The sequence below is a fragment of the Serinus canaria genome, chromosome 4 (genome assembly GCF_022539315.1).
Source record: "Serinus canaria isolate serCan28SL12 chromosome 4, serCan2020, whole genome shotgun sequence".
Lineage (NCBI taxonomy): Eukaryota > Metazoa > Chordata > Aves > Passeriformes > Fringillidae > Serinus > Serinus canaria.
This window is the reverse complement of record NC_066317.1, coordinates 14,295,013-14,321,544: the sequence shown is the minus strand read 5'-3', so window position 1 is coordinate 14,321,544 and position 26,532 is coordinate 14,295,013. Positions and strand designations below refer to the sequence as shown.

General features: G+C 36.3%; 1 protein-coding gene across 1 annotated transcript in view; it reads right to left on the bottom strand.

Annotated features, from left to right (window-relative positions):
• TTC29 (tetratricopeptide repeat domain 29) overlaps positions 1–26,532 on the bottom strand; it is a 115,049-nt gene that overhangs the window by 42,183 nt on the left and 46,334 nt on the right. The window contains exons 7-10 of the mRNA XM_050974099.1: positions 24,816–24,901; positions 9,629–9,720; positions 4,197–4,320; positions 984–1,218 (exon numbers count right to left, since the gene is read on the bottom strand). Of these exons, the coding sequence (XP_050830056.1) occupies positions 984–1,218; positions 4,197–4,320; positions 9,629–9,720; positions 24,816–24,901 (537 nt within the window). The remainder of the gene's footprint in view (positions 1–983; positions 1,219–4,196; positions 4,321–9,628; positions 9,721–24,815; positions 24,902–26,532) is intronic.

Below are 26,532 nucleotides of genomic sequence, written 5' to 3'. Positions count from 1 at the left end.
GTGTTGCCGCTGGCATATTGGCTCCTGTTAAACTGCTAATATCTTCAATTACCACTTATTTTATATACAAAATTCACTACTGAAGTTATACTTAATTTTCCACTTCTGTGAGAGGGTGAAATACACAAGAAAGCAGCAGCCTGGCAGTTCTTTGTCTTTAGGAGTAGGACAATTGAGGGAATAACAAAGTAACCCTGAAGCTCCATGTTGCGACTGCCCCAGTTGTCATTTATTTCCACTGCAGTCCAGATTCACACTCTTCACAGGAATGCAGAGCAGGAAGTTTTAAGGTAGAGTAGACATATACCTCCCCCTTCTTTAGTACAATACAGTTTACTACTGTCAGTACTTGGAGGTAATGCATAATTCAGTTTGTCTTGTATTAATGTATTGTACAAGGAAAAAGAGCAAAGAAAATTTAACCCATGAAGAAAGAGGGTTACTTCACACAAAGTCCTGCTCTGGTCTTTCTGAGATAAGGCAACAAATTAAACTAAGCAGACTTGCTTTTATTTTTTCCCCTTCTCTCTAATGTCAAGTACAAGGATACCAAAAATAAAGCAGTGTGTTTTTCTGGATTCAGAACTATGTCAAGCAGAAATTACTTCTCACTTTTAGTAACAGGGATCTTATTTTTGGATGCACTTGAAAAGTGGACTGCAAATGGAGATTATTATTATTTTCTTTAAAGATTAAAACAATTATGTTTTGACTAAAACATGTAACTGTGGTGTTCTGTCAAACAGCACTGAAAAAATGCAAGTTACCATCCAGAGCAACTACTACTATCCATTTCTTCCAGCTATATTATATTTTAACTTGTTTAATTCAGCCTCTAAAACAAGCGCACAAAGAAGTAAAGCCCAACCTCCGTTCTGTGCAAGGATGAAACCCAGGAAATAATTTAATAAAACTCTACAAGAAAAATGACTTAAGTGTTGAGGACAATGCAGCACTAATGTGTTTCATAAGCACTGCCTTACCGGCTGGAAGAGGGTCAGCGCACATGTCACTTCTGTTTTGCTTCCATGCCAGCAGGCACTGCAGGCTGAGGGGATCGGCTGCTGCTGCTACATGGCTGTTGAACGGCACCATCAGCTGATGAGCCTTGGCGATGCCACAGTAACTCTCTGCTTCAGCCACCAAGGGCAAATTGTTCAAAGCTTTCGCCGCCTCAGAGGCCTGACTGAAATATTCCAGAGCTTCGTTATAGTTCCCCTAGTAAAGAAGAGAGAAGAAAAGAAAATAATGTTAAAAGCTACTTGTAGTCACCTGTGTTCTGTTTTGACATCAGAGCCTGCTCCTCTGCCACCTCAGAGATGTGGCAGCCCATGGAGTGACTCATGGCAGGGCATTATGGAAATCACTCTCTCTTGCTGTTTTCTAACCTCTAAAATCCAGGTAACACTGCTCACATATTTGAATTGAATAGTGTTTTATTTCTGTAGCATTTTGAGCATATCCAATTCTATTAATGCTAAGTATTAATACATATTGAAGCCAGGCTGTTTAGAAATTTTCCCTGCATTTAACATACCTGTGGAAGAATAAGTCGTAATTTATGGTAGTATTAAATCTTTAAAAATAAATCCTAAAAATGGAAAAAAAGAGGATAATAAAATGATAGACTTAAAGCACAGAAAAGAACAGAAATTTAAACGTACTCATTTATGGGGGAAGAAAGGGGTATACAAACCCCAGGGATATTCCTAATCACAAAAGGGAAAAAATAGGAGAAATGTAGCCCAACTGTTGCTGAATTGAAAACTCAAATAATTTATCTCTCTATCCTACCATTGGCATGGAATTCTGCTGCTCTGATGGCAGAAACTTCCTGACTGGAAACCTTTTCAGAGCTATTTTATCCTTTCACTCTCACCTTGATTTAATAAGAATGAAATTCTCTTCTGTACGGAGACTAGGAGGTGAGACTCCAACTGGTACCTGTTTCACTTGATACCACTTTTTGGGATGAAAACTCCTATAACTGCTAAAATGTGCTTATGATTAAAAAAGGAAAAAAGAGTAACAGCAATTCTGGTAGTCTTTCAGCTTTGTTTAATATAGCAGAAGAGCAGAATTAGGCCTATGAGGACATGGCAATGAATAAAGAATTATAAGCTGTAATATAATAAAAAGCAGAAACATCTACTTATCATACTCATGAGAACTATAGCAGGTTAAGTGATGCAATTAGTGAGAGGACTGTAGCAAATCAGACTCAGAAACTCAGAAAAAGTGAAATGAGAAATGACAGAGTTATCATGCAAACTTCAGAGTGCACATATTAAATAAGCAATCTGCTTATTAAACTGGGGGAAATGAGACCTGCTACTCCTGCATAACACAAATCCAGGCATGTTAGGAAACAAGAAACATCTGGGTAAAACAATTCTGACTAGAAAGCAAACTGTGTACAGCATTAAAGAAAGACAGTGCTGGTGAGGGAATAGTGAGACGAGAGAACTGGAAAGATACAGCAACAGTATGGACAGAGCAATGTGAATTTGGTCAAAGTGATTTGTGTTTGGAAGAACAGGAAGAGTTATATCCCAGGTTTACTAAAGGTCCCCATGGATAGATCTGGATATAAACAGAAATATCTTTAATTTGATGGACACTACTTCTGCAAATTTTATCACTGAGGGATGTACAGAGTTGAATAAAAAGATCCTAATAATGACTTGACTTAGAGAATACTGGGAATGACAGCTGACACCAGCAGGCAGTGATCCAAAAGAGGAAATGTTAATTCCCACTCAGTTTTGGTAAACAATGCCAAACTTGCATAAAAAAAAATATATAAAAACCAGGGAATTGCAAACTTAAATATTTTTAAATTTATGCCTATACTAAATATTTTATATACATTAATATGATTAAGTTACTGCACTTGTGCCCCTCTACACCACTGCCTCAGCTCAAGGCAGAAAATTCTGAACTGAGAAAGAAAATCTGAAGAATAATCAAGTAGAGATTAGTTAGTAAAATATCAGTTCTATTGAATTGATTGTTAGCAATGGTGGAAGAAGGAATGAAATACAGAAGTAGTTAAACAGAACCTATTTAATTATTTTTCAGATTTGGAGGAGAATAATTCAGCACAGTGTCATATGATCCTTCTTCTAAGTTTCAGACCCATTTTACAGTTACATCATCGAGTTGTCAAAGACCTTAAAACTTAGTTTTCAACAGGAAATTCAACATTTATATTAAGAATACATGTAAACAGGACAATCTCAGGCTAATTTCGAGATTATAGAGTCAAAAAAATTCTACTGCTTATGAAATAACAGGACAAACAGGACAGCAATTTTGGTAGTGGGAGATCTTTGTAAGGGGAAGTCAGGAAACAAAAAAAGATATTTAGGGATATTGTAAGTGAAAAGGGGAAAGTACTCGTTCAATGTATTACACACAGAACTGATGACAGAAAAATATGCAACAGAAGATAGAAAGGGTATTTCTATTTCTATTTTTATTTTATTGGTAGTGGAAGTGTTTCCTAAGTTCCATATTATCCAGCATAGAGAACAAATTCTTTTTATTACTTATTGTATCTAAATAGTTTTTTGTGGCAATTCAGCTCTAAAATAGGTGTTAAAGCATGAATCTTTCACTTTTGCAGCAATGTCTTTAACCCTTTTGATTTCAAAACCCAAGTGTCACTGCAGTGCAAATGGAGACAAGAGAAAGTCCTTCCACTGCTAACAGACCTTTGACAAACTACTTGCTGCTAGAACCCATTTCATAAATTTGGCTGAGAGAACATAGAGAAGAAATGTAGCTAAGATTATAAATAGCCCATTAGTATGCAATACAGTATACATTCATGTATAGTGCAATAAAATTTCATTTTCATTAATTGATGACTCTTTATGGGCATATATATGGCCCCAGTGGTGATCTGGATGCAGATTTTTCACTACATGTAAAGTTTGTCCTGATCTGAATTTGGAGTTTTTTATTAATATATTTTAGAACAAAACTCTGTGTGTTAAATATGATGTAAATTTTTCAACTTTCTCAGAAAATTAAGGCACATTTCATTTAGTCACACAGTGGCTTCTCATTGGGTAGCTCCTGCAAAATGCAACACCTGGATCAATCCCTCCTGTGTCATCTCCTAGGCAAAACCAGATTTTACCAAGAAGTAAATCAAGTTGTTTGAGATCATTACTACAAACAGTACTTACTCTTTCATTGTGAACTTTTCCAAGTAGGACATTTGCATCCACCAGACTTTGGCTTAGATTAGCACTCTCAGCATCCTTCATAAACTCTCCCAAGTACTTCACAGCCTCACTTGATTTTCCCTGACTGAAGCAAAGGACAGGGACAAAATGAAATATTTACTCAGATGGCTTCTTCAAATGCTGAAGATCTGCCCCCTTGTTTTGAAGCAACTTTACTTTGTGATGACTCATCCATGACTGGATTTTATTTCCAAATGGCCTCCAGCACTACCTGTGCTGAGCCCAGTGAGACTACTTCACACAGAATGTCTGAGGGCAAAACTGGATCCTTTCAGCTAAATAGAACAAAACTTTCTTTCAGAATATTGTGCCATATTTTAAGTCCATGAATAAAAACACAGGTGGATGATTTAAGAGGGCTTTTGGACCTTCCATTATTTTATTTTTTCTTTCAACTGAGCTGCTGATAATATCTTCAATTAAGCTGGATCTCACATCCTGACTAAATAGGGGATGGAGGCACATAGATGTTTTTTTCAGTAAGGCTTTCTGTCACTCAGAGCTGTCTAGAACCTGGTGGTGCAGCAGCAGCTCCATAACAGTGCTGTATCTCAGTATCTCAGTTCTGGGGTGACAGCCTTTCCCTGAACACAGCACTGCCCTTTGGCTGGCTGGATCAAAGGTGGCCAGGGTCACACAGGCAAACCTATAAACTATGGATTGCGGGTGCCACCCCCAAATCCCAGTGAGCTCAGAGCAACCTGAGGTCACAGCTGCATCTGACTTGAAAATTGGCTAACATACTTGGACAATAACATTTGCAGATTTCCTTTTTTTTTTTTTTTTTAATAAAGCCAGTCATATTAACAATATAAGACCTCAGCAGTGTGATTGCAAGATATAAGACAGACATCTGAGCTTGCTTGTGAATAAGGCTTGGTGCCCTTTTTCCCTTTAAGGCTGGAGTGTTATTCCAGCTGACCTCAATATTAGCCATGAACTTGAGTCACTAATGTAGGAGTGTAGCATGCTAAATGTCAAGGCACCAAGACAGAAAATCCAGCCTTAATTAAGAAATTCACAAAAATAGGAGTTTCTGTAAGCAATAAAGAATTGTGATTTATTTTCTCACCATCTTAAACTACCTTCAAGTTATATTCCTGCAGCAAATGATGGCCTGGCATTTATTCACAATACAATTTTTATTATAAACTATATTAGAGATATGTGCTTTCAAAATCTGGCAGAACTCTGAATTTCCCTCTTTTATGTTGTTGGAGTAATTATAACAGCCTACCATGAAACAGGAAACATAGCAAAGCTTAGCTGCAAATTTAAAATATTGCAGTAATTATCTGTATGTGACTAAGAGGGTAAGATTACTACAAATAATGCTAAATCACTGCAAACTAACATTCTTGAAATGCTCAAGTATATGCTACTATAAAGCTTAGAGGTCAATTAGCAGACTTGGATTTACTAAACTTTCCTAAGTTAAGTATTTTATTACCATGAGAATACAAAACATACTGGACTGTAAACATTTACCAAATGTCAAAAGGCTTCTAAATTTTAGAATTAGAAACACATATTTTTTTAACCTGTTTTTTTTTCCAAAGAAAAGAAAATCAAATGCTTCCCTAAAGAAACACAGCATATGATTTATATAAGTTAAAGGACAAGGTTAAAGTGTTAGACAAATATTAATTCCAGTTTTTCTAGTTTTCTATATGCAGTGCACAGGTGCAACTTGAAGAGCATATTATATGGTATAATCATTAAATCCATTCAACCAGACCTTTGAGAGTTAAAAACATATATTCTGAGGAAAAGGACTCCTTGGTCCAAGGAATGAGAATGAAACAGTGCAGAATATTTGTGTATCAAGGTGATTCCAGTTTCCAATTGGGAAAACAGGACTGTTAACACCCACATCCCCTGACAACTGTCCAATTATGTATATCACACTTGGCCTACTGTTTGCAGTAGAAGTAATCAATAAAGGATGTGGTTGAGTGAACATAGATTTTGGTTGAACCAATGCATGAAAACTTAATCATTTACTCAGAGTGGAGAAATCAAATAGAGCAGAGATGAAACAACCACTAAGGGGTTTGTTGATTGTACCACCAAGTTTGTGGGCTAGAGGCTGAAAGTAATAAAGCAAATGGAATCAGTGACAGGAGAAAATGTAAAAAGGTTTTCTTAATTCCATGAATTAATAGAAATGTTTTGATGTATTTTTGGCCATTTTTTACTTTTCACATCAAAACTTCTGTTCCACATATAGAAAATATGAAAATTGCTAGGGCATATAACCTCTTTGAGGAAAACAGGAATCAATTTGATACATATCAGAAAGATATTTCTCACTGTTAGGACTTCACTTATGCTAGCTAGAAATCAGTTGGTACAGTTTAACAATTTTTCAAAGGAAGTACTTTTAAAAGCACTACAGCTTGAGATATTTAAAGTATGCTAGAAGGATTACTGAAACACTTTATCCTGCACAAGACTGATAACATGATAAACAGGTCTTTCCTACTCAAAGGGCTAATATTTTATAGTTCCTTCAAAAATCTACATGTTATTTTATACAGCCATACACTTTCTATCTCCTTAGACATCACCTTCCTAAATGCATAAAATGCAATTTCCTAAAGATATAGTCATTCATGATCCCACAGAACAGTTATGATGACTTCAGCAGAAGAGATTACACATCTACAGCAACTCATTTTCCAGTTTCATGCTAAAATGCCCTATGAGATTTTTACCACTATTAGACTTTTATGAAAATATGCACCTTTTATAGGATTGCTCATGTGATGGAATTGGATGTATAAATCATGTGTCCACAAGAAGTCATTACCATGGTGGACACTGGCAGAATAAGTCAAGAACATGATGCTATTATGTCAGATTCTTTCCCCTGGAAAATGACATGACTAAATGCACATGATAAAGATTTTCAGTTTCCCATAGTCTCTGGAAACATCTGCAGCAAAGATTTCACAAAATATTCCAAAGCCATAGACAAGTTCTGAGCCATTTAGGAGGGCTCAGGCACTTTCTCCAATCTGTCATGAGGAAAAAAGTGCAAATTCTCACAGACATTATGGTTGCAATGCATTATTTTTGGGAAACAGTCATCTTCCTGTGAAGATGTTATTCATCAAATTTAAAATTATTTACACTAATCTAGCCTAGATCAGGTAACAATACAAGCAAAGGAAAACTGAACAAGCTGAATATGGGGATTCTGTCACCAGCAGTAATTATTGGTGCATTTATCCAAAGTGTTCTGTGTCCAGCTCTGGCATCCTCAGTACAGGATGGATATAGACCTGTTGGAGCAGATGCAGAGGAGGCCACCAAGATGCTCAGAGGGCTGGAGCACCTCTCTTATGAAGACAGGCTGAGAGAGCTTGGGTTGTACAGCCTGGGGAAGTTGCCAGGGAGACCTTACAGTATCTAATGTGAGCTTGTAATAAGAGACAAATTGTTGAGCAAATGTTGGGCCTGCTGCAACAGGACAAGGGGCAAGGGCTCTAAACTGAAGGAGGGTCGATTTTAGATTAGATGTATGGAAGAAATGTTTTACAATGAGAGTGGCAAAACACTGGAACAGGTTCCCCAAAGAGGTGGTTGGTGCCTCATCCCTGGAAATATTCAAGGCCAGCCAGGATGGGGCTTTGAGCAACTTGATCTAGTTGAAGATGTTCCTACTCACTGCAGGAGGTGAACTAGCTGACTTGTAAAGATCCCTTCCAACCCAAGCTATTTTATGATTCTATCATTCTATGATTCATAGGTGCCCAGACTTTTCCACATGTAAGCTTCTCAAACAACTGAAAGTTGGGGAGAACCATTGTGACATCTGACAGGGTTGAACAGCTAATGCCTATCACATACCTAAAGCTCTTTAGAGCAGGTTTATATGTAAGGTGTTTAATTTGGTAAATGCTCTCATGGCATAACTACCAGATGGGTTTTACAAAAAGTAAAACAACAGCCATTTTCCAGAGAAAGGGTTTATGGTTGGGTCTTCACCAAGAAGACTCAATTTATAATCTATTCTTCAATAGATTAAATCCCTGATCCTATGCATGAGATTGAACTACTCCTTCACCTAAATTAATAAGAATATTCCTCTGCCAGGAGAATGCCTTAAATACTAAACTGAGGAGTCTTACTGCTCTTAGTATCTGCTCCCAAGGCTCCTCATCTCCTGTTTTCCTTCTATTTCAAATTGCAACAACTGGATAGCAGTGGGACTGGTCCATTCCTGGATAGCTAAAGAATGCTCCCAGAAGGTGTGGAATACAGATTTGATACAGAAGAAAATCACTAGCCACTCAACGGTTCTCTGAGTAAATAAATGCATGTGCCCTCTTTCCAGAATGGCCAAATCACAGAAAGGAAATTAGCATACATGGTTTTAAAACTGGGACCTGGTATTCTTAGTCTGTTCTGCGTCTTTTGAATATATTTTCCCATGTCCTTATTTAGGATGCTCAGAATACATGTAGACATCAATTATGCATCAGAGAGCTGAAGAAGGCTGCTGTTGTGGCTGATCCCTACGTGCTTGGATAAGGCCAAGAGACAAGGGATCTGACTCAGAGAGGAGAATTTGCTCTGCACACTGAAATAAACCAGGTGACAAGTCCCTCTCCATAAACACTTGCCAAGCTCTATCATGCATCATAGGTCTGAAGTCTTCGTCTGAAGTCTTCATCTGAAGTCTTGAAGACATCATATCCTGAGGTCTTCAAACATAGGATAATCAACAATAAGCAACCTTCACTTTAATCTCTTTTTTCCCTATCTCATATGATAATTTCATTAGGCAACTATATGTCAAAATTATTTGTACCTGAACTAATTCACCTGGAGGAAGATTTTAATGCCAGATGCTGAAATAAAAATATTGAACACAAACATCATATTTGCAAAAAATTTGTACCTAGTTACACATGCACAAAACAGAAATGCCTCCACAGAGGAAGTGAGTGCAATAAATGGAAACTCACAGTTCAGAAAATATTACACTGAGACACCTACTGGATCTTGCTACATTCTTCCAGATTTTTCTTTCTTTCTTAACCTGGAAAATAGGTCTATTTTCCAATAAGATAAAGTCCCCCACAAACCAAGAAAAACCAAAAAACCCGACACTTAAAAAGCCCTCAAAATGTTGAAGAAAAAGGACATGTTATAGTTTACAAGCAAAGAAAAACTACAACCATACACTTTAAAAAATGTGTAACAGTTTAAAATAACTTTCGATGAAAGGGTCACTTACTGAGAAAAGAGCACTGCTTAAAATTTAAGCAGTCAGTAATGGAAAGCGACAGACCTCTAACAATTTAAGTCTTTCACAGCTGAGTGAATCTGCACTGACAGTCAGACTGGATGTGCTAACCTACCTTGCCAGGATCTTGGTTATAGCTGCATATGCTCTGCCCAGGCCAGCAGAATCACAAAGGGTTGTGAAGATTTCTACAGAGGTGTTCAAAACCTGTGAAACAGGAAGATAAAACCAGTAAATACCCCAATAGGAATTTCCACTTTTTCTTCCCCTCCTAATCTCTCTGCCCACACAGAACACAAAATTTAAGCTTTCCCACTTCTACAACTGTTCTCTAATTAGACATAATAGAAGTAGGGTTTTGATCATTATTTATAGTTGTTTGAAACTACTCAATAATTACAAATCAAAAAAAGGTAACTTGCAATTATATCTCTGTATTTTGGCAATTTGCAAAAAACCAAAGAAGTACTCCCTGATTTGCATTATAAATTTCTTTATCCATAATTTAAAAGATTTTAAGAGCCTGTGCTTTTATGAGTTTCTGATAATCAATAACTTAAGATAGTGTCCTTTGCATCCATGCTGTTTTAGAATGATATGCTGAAATACAACTCAGTATTATTTTTGTTTCTCTAATCTGTCACAACTTATCTTAGTATAATTCAGATGCCCCAAAACTTAATAAATTACATGTTATATGTTTAATCTGTGTTGGCTTAAAGTACTGTAGATAATGCTGATATTTTTCTGATTAATTATTCACACATGAGAAGTTTGTTAACATTAGCTTGGAATCTACTCTATTATTATGAACCCTGCCGTAACTGAAGGCTTAAAGCTGCTGCATAAAATCATATGATCTTAATTTAATTTAACACTAACATCACCTGTATTGCAGAATTCCTCTTTTCATCCATTTTTTTTTCAATGGCGATGACAGGAGAGTGCATATAAAATTAAATCTTATTCTTTCATCCCTCCTCTTTGTTGCTTGACCCAATCTATTACACACATGAGAAAACAGGAAATCTCCAAAGACTCTCTATGGAAATCCTTTTTGCACATTTCCAAGAAAGGAGTAGTGAATGTCATTTACCAGTTCTGAAGGAGGATGGGAGATGCCCAGGGACATATGACAGTATCCTGCATGCCCCAGGATGCCTATTTATACTGAGGTAAAAGAATGGGCATTTTCTACTCAGAGTGCATCCCTGTCACTGGCAAAGTGCATGGTTCAGGAGAAGACAACCTGTCTGTGCTAATGCTGTGGGTGACACCATTTCCTTTTTGTTTCCACCACTCAGATTTCCTAGTTCTTGAAAGAGTTTTACTACATGCAGCAGCATCCCTGGACATGGCTTTTATTCTTTAGCTACATAAGCTCTGTGTGGTGCACCAAAAGTAGCACCTATAAATGTGCACTGCCCTATTTATCATCCCTCAAGTAGTGTTCTAATGTTGCATCCTATCCTTGCAGGTCACTGCCAATTGAGTTATCAATGCATTAGGTGTGACAGAAAGAGTACAGAGGCATCTCAGTTAGGAAGTTGTCACATCAGCTCAGAAGCCTCCCTGAACTGAATACATACATGATGTTGTCAGTGCCTGCAGTACATCCTTCTAATAATCCAGGATGGTAGCAGAAACACACAGGTGTCTGAGAAATAATTCCTGGTATTGCATTTAACTCAGGGGGCCTACAGCAATTGTTGTAATAATCGTGCCCATATTAGAAAACCTGCTATTAGAGTGTCAGGAGGTGTCACAAATGTTATGTGCTGGATTGAAGCAGTTCCTACTTTAAACTGGCCTCTACAATATTAAACTTGGATACAGGGCCTGCAGTCATTACTATCTGGCACAGAAAGGTTACTTAGAAACTTAAGGCTTTGGCTACTGTACATTTTTTTTCTATTAAAGACATCAAAAAGCCTGAAAAGTGCAGATAAACCCAAGGAAAAATCATACAAAGCACAGCTGAAGTAAAAAGTTGTTTCATTGCATTGCTGCAAAAGCTGCAAGAAAGAGGGAAGTAAATAAATAAAGCTCCTCATTCATTTTGATGAAAAGTGCTCATTTTGGTCCCAGGTTACTACTACTCTACACAAAACAGATATTTCATTCTAAACAATGAGGAAATAACATTAATTAAATCACCTCTATGAAAGGGAGGAAATCCTGATAAATTACCATAAAAAATGTACTCTTTATGTCTATATTTCAAATGACTCCTCCAGCTTCAGGTAACACATGGGGACACAGAAAGGGACACAGGAGCTTGATGGAAAGGAGCTGTGCATCCCTGGATGCCACAACTGCACAGTATCCATTTATGTAAAAGAAGTGAACAGGGTTCTTCTCTTCTGTGATGCATGCCCAACCCTCAACACTCAGGACAGAAACATTTCAGGCCAGAAACATTTCAGGATAGAAAAAGAGAAACAGATAGAACAGGTTAAAATGATGGTTAAACACGTAAGCATTACAGGATTTCACCCAGAATCTCTTGAAATTACAGCACATTTTACATTTTCATTTAGAACAAGAAAATTATAAAGTTTACATGCTGGAAAACCAAGTGGAATCAACACAGTGATGCCTTCCAAAATCTGTAAAAAACCAACAAATGAGCATGAAAACTTTCCTGATTATTTTTATGGCATAGGAATAATCAATCCATCTAACTGGCTTCCTGTGTATACCACATAGAAAAAGACATACATGTGGCAGAGAGTATTGAGTGGGCAGGGCTCTGCCAGTCATCTATCAGTTCTTTGGGAAGTGGATAAATATTGGGAACACTGGTTACCATTTGGATCTAATGGAATTTATAGGTTCCCAATGAAAAGTTTCCCTTTAGAAAGAAGCATAGCCAGAAAATGGTATTTTTTATATATATATACATATTGGCCATTCTGTGTAGGGGAAAATGACATGCAAGGAAGAGGTGGAATAATTAATAATTAATGCTGAAAACTCCTACACAAATGTGAAGTTTTACTGGATGGGAAAAATTCAGACAACAAAAGAAAAACCATCTTATTAAGGTAAGATGCTTCTGCTGCAGAATTCTATAGCAAATATTGTGTTTGAAAATGTCACCTTGGTAATTTCCTTTGTAATTATTCATTAATTCTTTTATTAATTAATAAAAAATTAAAACAATGTGTAAATTTATATTGAATTGGACTATGTAAGAATCTATACTGGTAATGTATAATTAAAACCACTTTGGGTATTACACATGTTCAGCTAAATTTCCTTCTCTAAAGTTAGACAAAGTTTCCAGAGACTTAGAGTTACTGAAGGGGTAAACTGTCTGTTTTTTCCATTATATATTTATTTGTTTGTTTGTTTGTTTGTTTAGAATTAGCCATGTACAATGAGTTCTGAGGAAGGAAGCTGTTACAATAGATCTATCCTGATCATGCTACACTCCATTACAAAATGATAAAATTTTCATGTTGTTTCAAAGACAGTTTGATACTCCTAGCAACTAGTGGGAAAATATTGTTGTATATGAGGTTGAACAGGTTAGAATAATGTACAGTTCTTTCTACCTCTATATAAAAATGTAAGCTTAACAACATACAATTACAACAGCCACAATGATTCTGGTCACAGATTATTTTTTGGATCAATGTGACCAAGAACATTGACTATCTCAAAATTTTTATTTCTATGGGTCTGTGGAACCACTAGCTTAAAAATTCAAACAACATGAAAGTCAAAGTCTAATACAGAAATGAACAGTGGGTTTCAATCACTGTTCCTCTTTTGTGCAGGATGTGAGAAGGTAGAAGTGGAAGGTGGACTTCAACTTTGTCTTCCACATAACAGACCACAGGATAGCTCCTGTGGGAGCATCCATTCACAAAATCAGCTCTCTTTCAGTGTCTTTGTAAGTCTGTTGTGTCTACAATTACAGTGTAAAAATAAAGTCTTAAGCTCTGCTTAAATGCACAAAGTGGAGCCTGTTTGTGGTATGGCTCTCACACTAATTCTCTAGTTAGTGGTGAATGTCATATTTACCTTCTTTTCCAAGAAAAATATTAGTGAGCTCTCAGACCCAGATTTACTCAGTTATCTCAGCATTATGCCAGGCTGACCCTCCAGGGCTTATTCCATCTATATAAAAAAGATACAGGAGCTCCTCCCCCAAGAACCCTCTCCATCCAAAATCCCACCCTTTATTTTTTTTATTGTTGTCATATCTATAATTCTTTTATATGTAAACAAAAACATGCACACACACCCAATTAGCATACACAGGACTTAGACAAAAGCACAGAGGCTCTGTTGAACACTGATATATCTGGGATAATGGACAAAAGAGAAAATATTGAAAGTATGAATTTATGTTGAATAAAGAACATCTATCCAACTCAACACAAGATTAATGCTACTACCGGCATTTCACTGTTTTGTGAAATACATTTCTCTGACAAGCACATCATGAGATAACATTGATTTATAATACTGTAACTTTAAAAAACACAAAAACATAGTTCTGCTTTCAGCTCTAGATTTGATATTGTTGCCAAACTTTATTGGAAATACATTTATTTTGATTTCTGCATATCTAGCTGTGTTTAGCCATTTCACAGCTGGTGAGCAGGAAAGATGCTTCTGCCTCATTTACAGATCTTGAACATGAATCAGACAATCAACTGGACCATTAGTCAGAGAGATCAGTATCTAATGTGATTCCTGACAGGCACTGCAGTGGCAGGCTAAGGCCCAGCCTGGCTAGCAGCATCTGACAGTATTTTTCTGAAGCCAACAATAGGTGTTGGTAGACAGACAATGCAGCTGAGTGAGAGTACAGGACTCATATCACTTTGTACTTCTTAAATACTTTCAGAAAAATCCACGTAGTTTTGATGGTTACTAAATAATCATTTTATATAGTCCAGTGAAAATAAGAGAAAATAGAATTGTATACATAGGCACTCTGCAGTTCAATGAACTCTGACCAGTAGCTGCCCCAGAAATGCATATTTGAAAATTACATAAAAGTGCAGTCTTTATTGCCATAATTTGAGTGGTTACACACCTGTGGCCATACTGAGGAAGATCAAAGAAAAGTTTCACAATACAAACCCAGATGTATTCTTATTTTTTGCCAAAACACAGCATGGGAGAGGTTGGACAGCAAAAGAAAAGGGTATTGTTCATGAAATGTATTGATCACAATGTGCAGAGCTCATTGATCCCAGGAATATTACACACCAGCACCTAATGGCAGGTCACACCTCATGCAATGCTAAATGTGTTCAGGCATAGTGAGCATCCAGGGTAGAAGCTGCACACATTCCATGTGCATGCTCACAGCCCAGGGATACAGAAACTGGGTGCCACACCCAGGAAAGAGAGAGCACTCCCTGATTTGACTGAACTGTTACTTCTCCCTCTTTACTCATACTCCCCCTCATACTCATACTCCCTCTTTACTCATGCTGAGTTTACTCAACTCAGCTCTGTGAATGTAAACTCCTTGCCCACAGCCATATCCACTTACACTGGCTATAGTCTTGGATAAATTACTAGAAATCCACAAATGTTGTCTATCTTCTTACAGAGACAGGAAGAATTCAGCTGGAATTGGTCAAACTGGTCTATTCCAGAACTCCTATTCCAGTGACTTTATTTGGATAATGCATAAGGACACATCTTGCAGCAAGGGGTCAGGGACAGGGGAGGGAAGTAGAAGAAGCCAGCCAGAAGTCTGTCCAAGCCAAATGTCAAAGGGGAACACCTTTGCTGAAGACTTTCCAGAGCTAGGACATGGCTATCATTGAGGTCTTGCTTGGCTCCACTCTCCCTGTGGGTAACTAATGCAGCCCACACTCCTCCTCCCCTGATCTACTGGGCTATCAAGTGCAATGTTTACCCTCATGCTCTACAAACACTCAGCAATACATGCTTCAGGTTACTTGTGTGTTCATCTGCTTGAAGGATTAAGGGAGGAAGACAAACATTTCACTCATTCCTTAACAGTCTATCAAGATCAGACCTAAGGCTCTTTGCCTGCATCAAGTCTTGTCTGCTTCATATAATACTCAAGGCATGTACATTTTGCTTTGATTCTGAATGGATGATATGTAAATACAAGTAACTAATTGAAAAGGTTCCTTTCCCTAGAGTAATTTCAAACTTATATTGGCTTCCACAAGGTCAGGAGTTCACCCTGTATGCTTCATTTTGCTGCACAGAAAGCTTAAAGAGATGAAATGTAGAGATGATTGAATAAAGGTTAATTTTTGTTTCTGCCTTACTGTCCTTAATTCTGGGCTTTTGTGCCATGAATAATTATATTAATTCTAATTCTTTAAACAACAACTTTGCAGGAATGTAATAATAATTTTCTTATTTCCTATACTTAATAAAGGTTTTATTATTAATTAATATTTGAAAAATTTTCAAAATGTCATCCAGGTCCTTCAGAGCAAAAAACTATGCAAACATCAAATCCAAGTATTTTCATTTATTATTATTGTACAATTTGAAATTTCCACTGCAAAAGACATTGCCCTAGTGAAGGTTACTGCAATCTATATTTAGGACAGGAATGTAATGTTTTCCAAGCTAGCCATTGTTGACATATTTCTTCAAAATAAAGCATGGCTTAACAGTCTGGAGTGAAGAAGCTTCATCTGTTACCCTTTAACAGCAATATAAGAGGAAAAAACAGTTTATGTATCTTTTCCATCCTGACAGATGTGACAATAGCTGGAAACACTGTGCCTGCCAAGAGCTTTTATCAAGTATGTTATAACAACTAGTAATAAGTGTAAATAATAAATGGCTACGATCTTATGGGAAACGGTGGCAATACTAAACAATTTTTGGTGCTTGCTGATGGGAGTCTGCTAGTCCTGGAATTCCCTGGCTTCCCAGTAGAGTTTTGGCCTGACAATAAACAACAGTTTAATACTTTATCTAATCCCAGCCAGGAGGTAAGTTCAACAGCAAGCTTTTGCAGATGTTCACATCCAATAATCTATTCATAATTGATGAAACAGGGAGGTCAGATGTAATGGTTGCTACTATTCCAGCAACAAATAAATGGTTATTGACAAAACAAGGCAGTGTGGCGCCGAGTGCTGAGCAGTGACAAGCATGAAACAGTGCTGAGACAGAAGTAGTGATGTGAATACAGCCCTTCATCTTGAGAATTCCTCTATGTGATGTGTGGCACCAGGGCCACTCTGACACATAAGCAGATGGAGGTGACTTGTAAAGGAAAAGTGAGATTCTGCAAGCACATAAAAGACAAAGGCAGAGCCGGGGAAAGAAACAAGGAGAAAAGGGTGGACAGGACTGGAAATTGGGGTAAGTGCAATAATGAGAATTGTTAAGAAAGGTTTTTGTATAGCAGGACTGTGATCCAGATGTCTGGACTGCTTTTATCAGATTGTTGTGTCTACATGAATGTACCTGGCTGTCAGATCACTGTAGCCGGCTAAGCTAATAGTATCATACTATATATACCTGCATGTTTAAATGCCCATTACTTCTTAGACAAAGCACCTATAAATATTGTGCTTCATGCTTACTAATATCTTAAACAGATATTAGTACATAGTTTTCCTAGCTAAAAGCAAGCAAGCAAGCAACCAAGCGAGCAAACAGTTAAATTTGCATATAATTGTAAAAACTGCAGAGATTAACTAGTAAAGTAATAAACTAGTAAATTTAAATTAGATAATGTATTGGGTACTTTTCTGCAAACCAATATAGAAGTTCAAGAAGGGATCTGATTCAGCTGAAAACCTTATATTCTTCAAGTTTAAACCCATGTAATGCACTAAAAGGATTAATAGACTGTTCTTATTGACTAAATAAAACTTGAGTCATTTAGATGCAAATAGACACTTGAGATCTTTTGCATCCATTTCAGTGCTAAAATATAGTATTTCTACAATGTTTACTGTGTAATATACTAGTATGAAAAACATCTGAATGAAATGGGGACCTTTACTGGAATATGCAGTCATAAAAAGATTTCAGACAGAAATATTTTAAATATTAATATAACTAAAATCATTTAAAGCACCAAGGAATGTGAAATTGATTTCTTTCGAACTACAATTTATTTCACACTTTGCTACCAATTCTTTTGATCAGCTCTGAAATAATACATAAGCTGAAAGCAAAACAGCAAAACAAATTGCTTCTAGGAAGGAGGCACCAAGCTCTCAGTTTTACACAGACACGGCTCAGTGTTTTAACTTCTCAGGTTATCTATCAAATGATAAATTTTAAATTCCTCAAGATCTAATGCCTGAATCAAGACCTACTCTCCAATTTAGCCATCAATGGTTTTGCTCAAGCAAAGTTGTTAAGCATTTGTTGCTACCTGAACAAATGACTTGTCCCCCCAAAGTCATTGAGAATAACTGAACTGAAATTTAAACACATATTTAATAAGTGAATTGCTGTAGCTTGAAGTGTACCAATTTGAGTAATCAATCTAATTTTAAAAGTCTTACTTTACAGATTTTTTTTAATAATCTGTTCATTAGAATTAATGATACAATGGAAAACAAAACCTCCCAGATTATGAACACATTTACATTTAAGTACTGAAATTCCTGAATTTCTACAGTGTGGGTACAAATGTTTCCTTTTTCACAACACATTAAGAGTCTGACTTCTGTAAGCAAATTATCTAACAAAATTAGAAAATTTCTCTTGCAGTTCCTCAGCCATTTGCTACAGCCCTGAGTATAGAATGTGCAGTTTCACTAATGGAAGTGCATTAATGGGCTGGCAGTTCCTAAGATCTTGTATGTTATTGTTATCAGATAACAAACTATGGACTTAGACATGCTGTAGCTACACCTTTCCCTCAATTATGCACAGCATTTAGGTTGTGAGGTATAGCACACCTAAGCTAGAAACCCAATGTGGGAATTAAATTAGGGGAAACTTGACATTGGGAGGTCTCTAAAAAAAAAAAGGAAAAACGGGGTAACAAGACAAAAAGAAGCATATTTTATTAGGTACTCTAAAAAACGTTTCAATAGGTTCCAGAGCAAATGCCTAAATCACACCCTGTAACTGACAGAAGACAGTTATTGGAGTTTCAGAAATTTCAGTCAGGACAAGCTAACTGTAACCTTCTTTCCCAGAAGCAGACCCTGTCTAGCAGTGTCCCCAGTCTGGATGCCAGCCTGCCTGGGAAAGCACAAGGAAGAGCCCCCTGCACTGGGCATACCAGTGGAGAGCATGCAGAGACTGCTCCATCCCAGCAGCAACACCAAAAAGGCGAGACCTGAGCTGAGTCTCCATTGACTGCCAAGTGCTCTGCCCACCATGCCTTCTGAAAACCAGATGTAAAGATATTCTTATTCCCTAGCAGAGCAGCTCAAGGAATTTTTATGGCTTTGTCCTCAATTTTTCAAGATATTAGAGTTGAGCAAACTCCCAGTAAGGGCAGTTTGCTTCTTGTGAGTTCAAACATACCAGTTAGGAGCAATTTCTCAGAAATAATTCAGAGTTATGCAAATAATTCTCTTGATCTTAGAATCTCTATTATGATGTAAATATACTTTAACTAGTGCTGCACTGCACTCCCCTCCAGTTCTTTTCCATACTCATACAGAAACTGTGCCTAAGTGCCTGCATGTGTGTGTAAGGCAATAATAAATAATGATAAAATAGTACAATTTACCATTTTTAAGTAGAGTCAAAATATTACCAAAAATAGATTTTGAAGTTGGGAAACCACATTTGATATGTTAAATAGCAGAACTTCTAAATGCAGGATGTTTAATATGTATATTTTAAATAAGGCTACATAATCTTATATATATATGAAGAAATTTTCATACATTTCAGAAGTAGAAACATACAAACCAATGTCATCCAGGCATAGCCCTATTTAAAATAGAAGTTTTAAACTTTGTCACCAACTTGTATTCAGATTCTTGGGAACACCAGTGGTCAGATAATTCCAACATTCTGAAAAGGTGCTATAGATTTATCTAACGGATTGAGCACTCAAACTTTCAACTCGCTGCAGTAGTCCTACTCTTTTGGGGTGTATGAATGAATAAATTGAAAACTGTAATGGATGAGATGGAAATCCAGCCATTCATGGTGTTTTGGTAGCCTTTCTTATGGAACATGAGACTCCTGAACAGTAGAGTCAATATCAACAAGCTGCTAGAGCATTCATTGTTGCTGCGGGAAAACATGGAATTGTGATTTTTCTTATCATCAGGTAATAGATTTTTTATGTATTTAATATTTTTTATTTCTTCTGCTCTAAAATTTTTGTATAACCAGAGTACTGTAATTCTGCAGCAGGACTGCATTTAAGAGTATTTTCTTACAGAGGATGTACTTTGGGCAAATTTATCTTGACAAAAATCCACATAACTGAAGGGAGTTCTTATGCTGCCATTAACCAAGGAGAATTCAATCTGAACCACAGACTGAAAAGGAGAATGACACCACGTTTCAAGGCAAGCATAGTGGACACCATAACACCAAGGTGCAAAACTGTGTGGTGTACAGAAAAGTACTGAAGGAAAGTAGCATTGCTGCTTCTCATAATCAGAACCCTTTTCCCCGCAGGTTTTCAAGAAACTGGTTAAGATAGGAAAAATCTTGTTTACCTTAAACCCACAAAAGAACTCCTTCCTTCACTAAGAGACTGTTAACTTTCATGTCCAAATAAAAAGTTAGAACTGTCCTTCACTTTAAGAATTAAGTGTTAATTAAACAACAAAAAAATTAGCTGTATGATCAGACATTAATCTCTTTCCTGAAGTTCTAGATCTTCTTTAATATTGTAAACACAAATAATTTTTAATTTCTTAATTCCCTCAGCATTTGAGTCAGTATATTTTGTCAGTACAAAGTTCACTCCCAATATTAATCATCTTACATAATTTTGTTTGCATTATCTTCACCAGTGTCTAGCACAGTGGGACCCTTCAGGAACATGAAATTCAACCAGTTTCAAAACTGGGTCACTCATTTATCTGTATATAATCTATTGCCAGTGTCAAGATCAATCAGAAGTGCCTTCCTTCTAAGAAGGCTCAAAGTTTTGGGGTTTTATTCCTCAGATATGAAAGCCACAAAATTCCTATATTAATAGAGTTTTTAAAACAGTTTAAAAGTCACTTCAGTGAAAGTAAAGCCTTTAGGAATGATGAGACTTCTTCTTAAACTGGTATGCTAATATGTTTTTCCAAGCATGTGATGCCATTTGCTAAGCTGAAACTGTTACACTTCATTACTAATGGCTAAAGATCACTTATACATGAATTAAGGACAGTATGTCTGAGTTAAAAGAAGGAACTTTGAAATAATTTCTATTGAACAGTATCTTTGGATGTGTATTGTGAGTCCCCATTTGAGAGGGGTTTTTTGGGGGGGTAACAATAATGAAAGCTTAAACCCAACCTCTGTGGTCTAATCAGACACCACTGACTTGAAGTTCAGCCCTCTAACTTCATATGCTCATTTTTCTTAACAACCTTACTCAATATTTGAGAGAAAAGAGAATAACATTCACTCCAACTTTTGGAGTTCTTTTACTTGCTAAGATCCTCCTTGATTTCCCAAATCTATCCAGCCATACATCCATATGGGCATAATCCGTATAATGAGATATAATCAGATAAAACAGACTGTACATACCAAATTCAGAATATCTGCACCCCACTCATATTCTCCCCAGCTGCATGAGAGACAAAATTCCCAGTTGTTTTGAGACAGACTTTTTCAAAAATTAAGTTTATGGCCATTAATCACCTCTGATTGCTGTAACAGGGTCATTTTGAATGTGAAGATGTCTTTGCAAGTTCATAAATTTTCTTGATAATTTTATGCCTGTGGCTTGTGTATCATAATTCTGACAATTCATGCAGACAGCATTATGTCATAAATTACCACATTTAGCTTGGCACGAGTCTCAGTACTCATGAACATTGCCTCTATTATTTAAATGTGTAAAATATTTGAAGCACAGGATTCAATATCCAAAGTAAAGGAACACTTAGAAAAAACCCTAACACTTAGATGAAGAACGAGGACTGGATTTTTCCTAATGAATTGGGATGCAACTCTAATTAAAAGAGAAAAACTCCTTGATACCCTACACTTTGAACAATTATTGAAAGCCCAGTCTAAGTAAATAAAAAAATCTCACATCAAGCATCACATAATAATACTTTATGCAAGATTTCTAATGACACAGAAATATTTCACTTTATATTCTGCTTGTATAATGAGTCTGAGGAAAAAATGAATAAACAGTAACTTTTACTTTAAAATTAGCCCAGATGGAGAACTCTCCATGACAAACTCTATAATGTTTAAGATGAAATCTACATAATGTGGACTATTAATATTTTGTTGTAAAACCACTAGGCTTGATTATAAAATCAGAAACCAGATGATATGAAAAATATTACGAACATACCCCACTGTTATTGAACGTAATTAGTTCTCAGGCTTTTAAATGTGCACACACTTATATTTTTACATATGAGTAGCTCCACTGAAATCAATCATATATATCACATCAAGTTAAACTTATTTATAAAAATTATACACTAAATCAAATTATGTTAAACACCAAGTCCCTAGCAAATAAAAAGCCTTCTCTGACAAAACCAGTCCATTTGATACAAAGTGACTGCATTTTTTTATAGAATAGGCTGCAGCTTAATCATTTCAGTCTTTAATTACTGCATCAGATAATGACCATTTTGAACATATGCTTCTCTGCCCTGCTAGAAGACATGAATGAGACAGAAACAAGTTCATATGCATGATCCTGTGTGTGCCTGTTGGGGGAGGGAGGCTAAAGAGCAAAAGGAACCAAGTGGCAACAATTGGAGGAAATGGTGCCTGTAACAGCTGCTCCTTTCAGATTCCCCTAGAAGGAGACTGCCTGAGGTGGGCCATGGCACAAAGGGATAAAGAAGATGAAAACTGATGCAAAGCAGGGAAATAACTGCTGAGACCCCTGAGTCTACATCCGAATAGTCCCAAGCTGTGTGGCAAGACCTCTTTAGCATGCTACAGAAGCTGGTGATGAACTACATATTACCATGAGGCAAACTGGCTCCTAGCAGTATTGTCTGCATGTTATGTGTAATGATAACCAGTGGGCCCCTGGGAACAGGAGGCAATGATTTCATCTCCGTAAGCATCTGAGCTCCCCTTGGATACAGAGACCATTAAACTGAGAACAGAAGGGGAAATTTTAGGCAATGATTTCCAACTGGAGAGTGAAGACAACTTCTGCTCCACAGTATTATCAACCACAGATATTTTACTGCTGTCTATATTGATCACTGCAAAGGACAAAAGGAGCTAAACTGTACCCTTTTTCTTCATCCCAGAGAACACAGTGTATTTTTTTGAACAAAAGTACTTTAAAAGTTTTTCATGTAATATTATTGACAATGCCATTATATTAGAAAATGCCACTGTTTTATTACTACTGAAAAGTATTGGTATTTCCATTACTGTTAAAATAACATTTTATACTTTTAACATAATGTATAACTTGTTTTTGTACTACAGAGACCTTCTTGCCCTTGCATATTGCTTTCCTTAACTGTCAGGTGTTTTTGTAGGACTGAAAACATTAGGTACTACCTATTGGTTACACACTTAAATGAGTACATTAAAAAACTCAGGGTTTCAGAAGCTTCCGTAAAAATAAAATCTCCATGCAACAAAAAGAAATGATTGCTGTAACTTTTTGACAAGAGACATGGGGGAGCAATGAAGGGAAGGGAATAGCTACAAAATGTAGTCAAAATTGATTCTGAGGAAACAATGCCAGGACAACAAACATTTTTGACATTTTCAAGGGTAGTTTGATTCTTTGTATATTCTGGAGAGATTAAGATGCAGGCTTCTTTATTTAGTACTTTTGTTTATCTTGCTGCTCTTCAGAATTCACATAGTATATATATTATGTGAAAAGTTAAATTAAGTTTCTGAGAGTCTGAGAAAAGTTGCTCAGGTAAGAATGCCAGCATACTCGTCAGGCAAAGAACAATTGGAGTTAAACTGAAGTAAAAAAAATTCTTGTCTAATCTATCCCACTGCCTTCTTGTAAAAGATCAAATTCATATTCTCGTTGCTGTTGCAACTATTAGATACAATTTTATAAAATTATTTGGAGCTTTTTAGCTTTGAAATATTTTTACATTCAGCTACAGGTTTAACTGCAATTCACTGAGAACAGGCTCCCCCTTTCCAGCATTCAATTGATTTATGCAGAAGATAGGACTTTCAGCATTGAAGAATAATGTATAAAGGTGGTCAATAACTTCTCAAAAAAATTGTAACAGAAATGAAATCAGACAGAAATCTAGAACACGTCCTACACTGCAAGAGCCAAGCAAGTAATTTTGATACACATGCTGAATTCATTCTGGGACTTCTACTGGTCTACTTCTGAGAAAAACAAACAAAACAAAAACCATCTCAACAAATACCCACAATGAAGGACCTCTATAAAACAAGTTCATTAATAGAATACTGAGTCATTCTGCAGTTACAAGAACAAACAGAAAGAGAAATTATCCACCTGATTCATTGCAATAATCATAAACAAAATATTCAAATTTATTCTCAAAGAACATTTCTAAGAGGATCATGGAGGACTGTGACTGATGACTGGCACAAAAGAATCAAGTTGCTGCTTATCTTTCCTCTCACACTGACCTATGAGGAAGCACAGAAACTCTTCTTCTAGACTAGAATTCCACATGCAGAGTTCTCACTGTCTTAGAATTATTAAGGCTCAAGGGAAACATCAAATGAGGAGTTTGAACTCAAGTATCCACAGCAGGAATTGCATCAGCATTACAGCTTTTCAAAAGCAATTCAAATTTCTTCTAAATTAACGATGTTCTAACAATGTAAGTGTGTGAACTGATATATTTTTCATTATTTCTCACAAATACACTGTACCAAACTAATTTGCAAAACTGGTGTTTTAAAAAACGAACCAAATAGAGACTGTTTGATATTCACATATATACAAGAAAAGGAAGGCTAGTCACATATAACCTGAACTGTCAATTTATATTATTTCTACAGATCCAAGCATGAAAACCTGGACTCAATCAGTTCTGGAATTTACTGGAACCACAAATGCTTGAGCTACATGAATCCCTGCCTACAAAACTAGATAAAGTTATGAAAGGACCATGAGCCAAGTCTCTCCGAGTTTTTTTCCACTCTGCAAATGCCAAACAAACTGAGGAGGCAAGGGAAGATATTGAGAAAGCTAAAGCAAAGAATAAACTTACTGCTAATGCTGTCTCATGTTCTCCAGAAAAATGATATGCTAGACTTAAGCAATAGGCTGCTTCTCCGTGCATCTTTATATCACCTCCTGAAGGAAGGGTAGAAGGTAGAGTTACCAGCATGATCTGAACAAAATGACATTGGTACAGGCAGCTCTTGCAGGTTCTTAAACAAGATACAGATGTTAAAATAGTGTATTAAATTTTTCCATTTCCTTACCCACACCATGTATCTCTTTCTGAAAACATACTGTTGTAATTAAAAATAAAGGCTATGGAGTTCGCCAAGGAAGTTTAGCAAAGTCCTAGAAAGTATCTTCCAGTTATAAAGTACAATCAAATTAACATGTGTAAGTTCTCTGTCATTATTGCTTAATCATGGTCCTAGTGTCTTCACATTGGAAAATTACACTAGTCTATCTATATATACTCAATATAAAATAAAAGTGGGTACAAATAGGTAATAAACCTTCATAAATATAAACACAAAATGTAACCCACACATTTTGCTAATGTGAATCTTGGTGAAAGACCAAGAGAGAACCACCAGTTAACCATTTTCATCTTTCTTATATTCCTGTCTGTTTTACTATTTACTGTAGGGTAAAATAGCTAAAAAAATAAAAAAGGACAACTTATACTTGCAAGCAGTACTTATAGAAAATTCTGGAGAGGCTATTGCTAAGGTGCATCCCACCTTTCCATGCCAGGTTTTATTTCACTGATACCAGTCTAACAAACACTGCTTGCTGGTTCTTTTGCATGGCTCCTTAAAGAGAAAATCTATTTGATTATCTATTTGATACCAAAATAAATCTAAACTAATTATGTAGTTCTTAACTGCAGAACATGAGTAGCCATAAGAAAACCCTGTAGATGAAATTATATTAAAACCAGCCAAAAATCCAATTTTTCTGTTGTTCAACATCCATCTTCTCCAGCACAATAAATAGTGAAAAATCAACCTGAAGAATTAGTGCATATCAAGATATTTTGTAAAATGCATAAATAAATACAGTTACAATGAAAAGGGAGATTGTCTGCTTACAGTTGTAGACTTTTTCTGTCCAAACACACAGAAGCCTACACCTAGTTCTGAAACTCTCTGAATGATAATAATTGCTGAGCCATAGTAGTGGTCTATCTATAGCACTTAATATATTAGTTACAATTATTAAAAGCCTGTAACTCAAAAACCTGATGGTCTGTTCCAATATTCAATATCCTTTAAAAGGCATAATAAGACAAAGGATACAGAAATACAGTTTCACAGAGAATACTAAGTTAAAAGTTGCTTGGGACATAAAGAACTTTCTTCTTTGCTGAAGAGGATTTGACAGTCCGAAGCAGGTAATATCTAATCCTCATTCCTAAAGTGCATAAACACAGATGATGGTCCAGAAGGACAGAGTGGATTACAGATAATATTCAGTAGCCAGTATGGCTCTGGAATGAGGACTGGAGAACTTCTCAGGAAGAAGTTCCTAAAACTTAAATTTAAAGAGTACTATGCACTAGTAATTTAAAGAATAGTAGCCCTATGCACAATATATTTAAACCTAAATATATTTAGCATAGTGCTACATGCCTCAGGAAGCTGTGAAGATGATTGATTTGATATTTGAAACAAAGGAACCAGAACACCTGCCTGGTCAAAATAAATTTTGGAAAGACATAAGATCTATTTTGACAATCACTTAATATCCAGCAGTTTTCACTA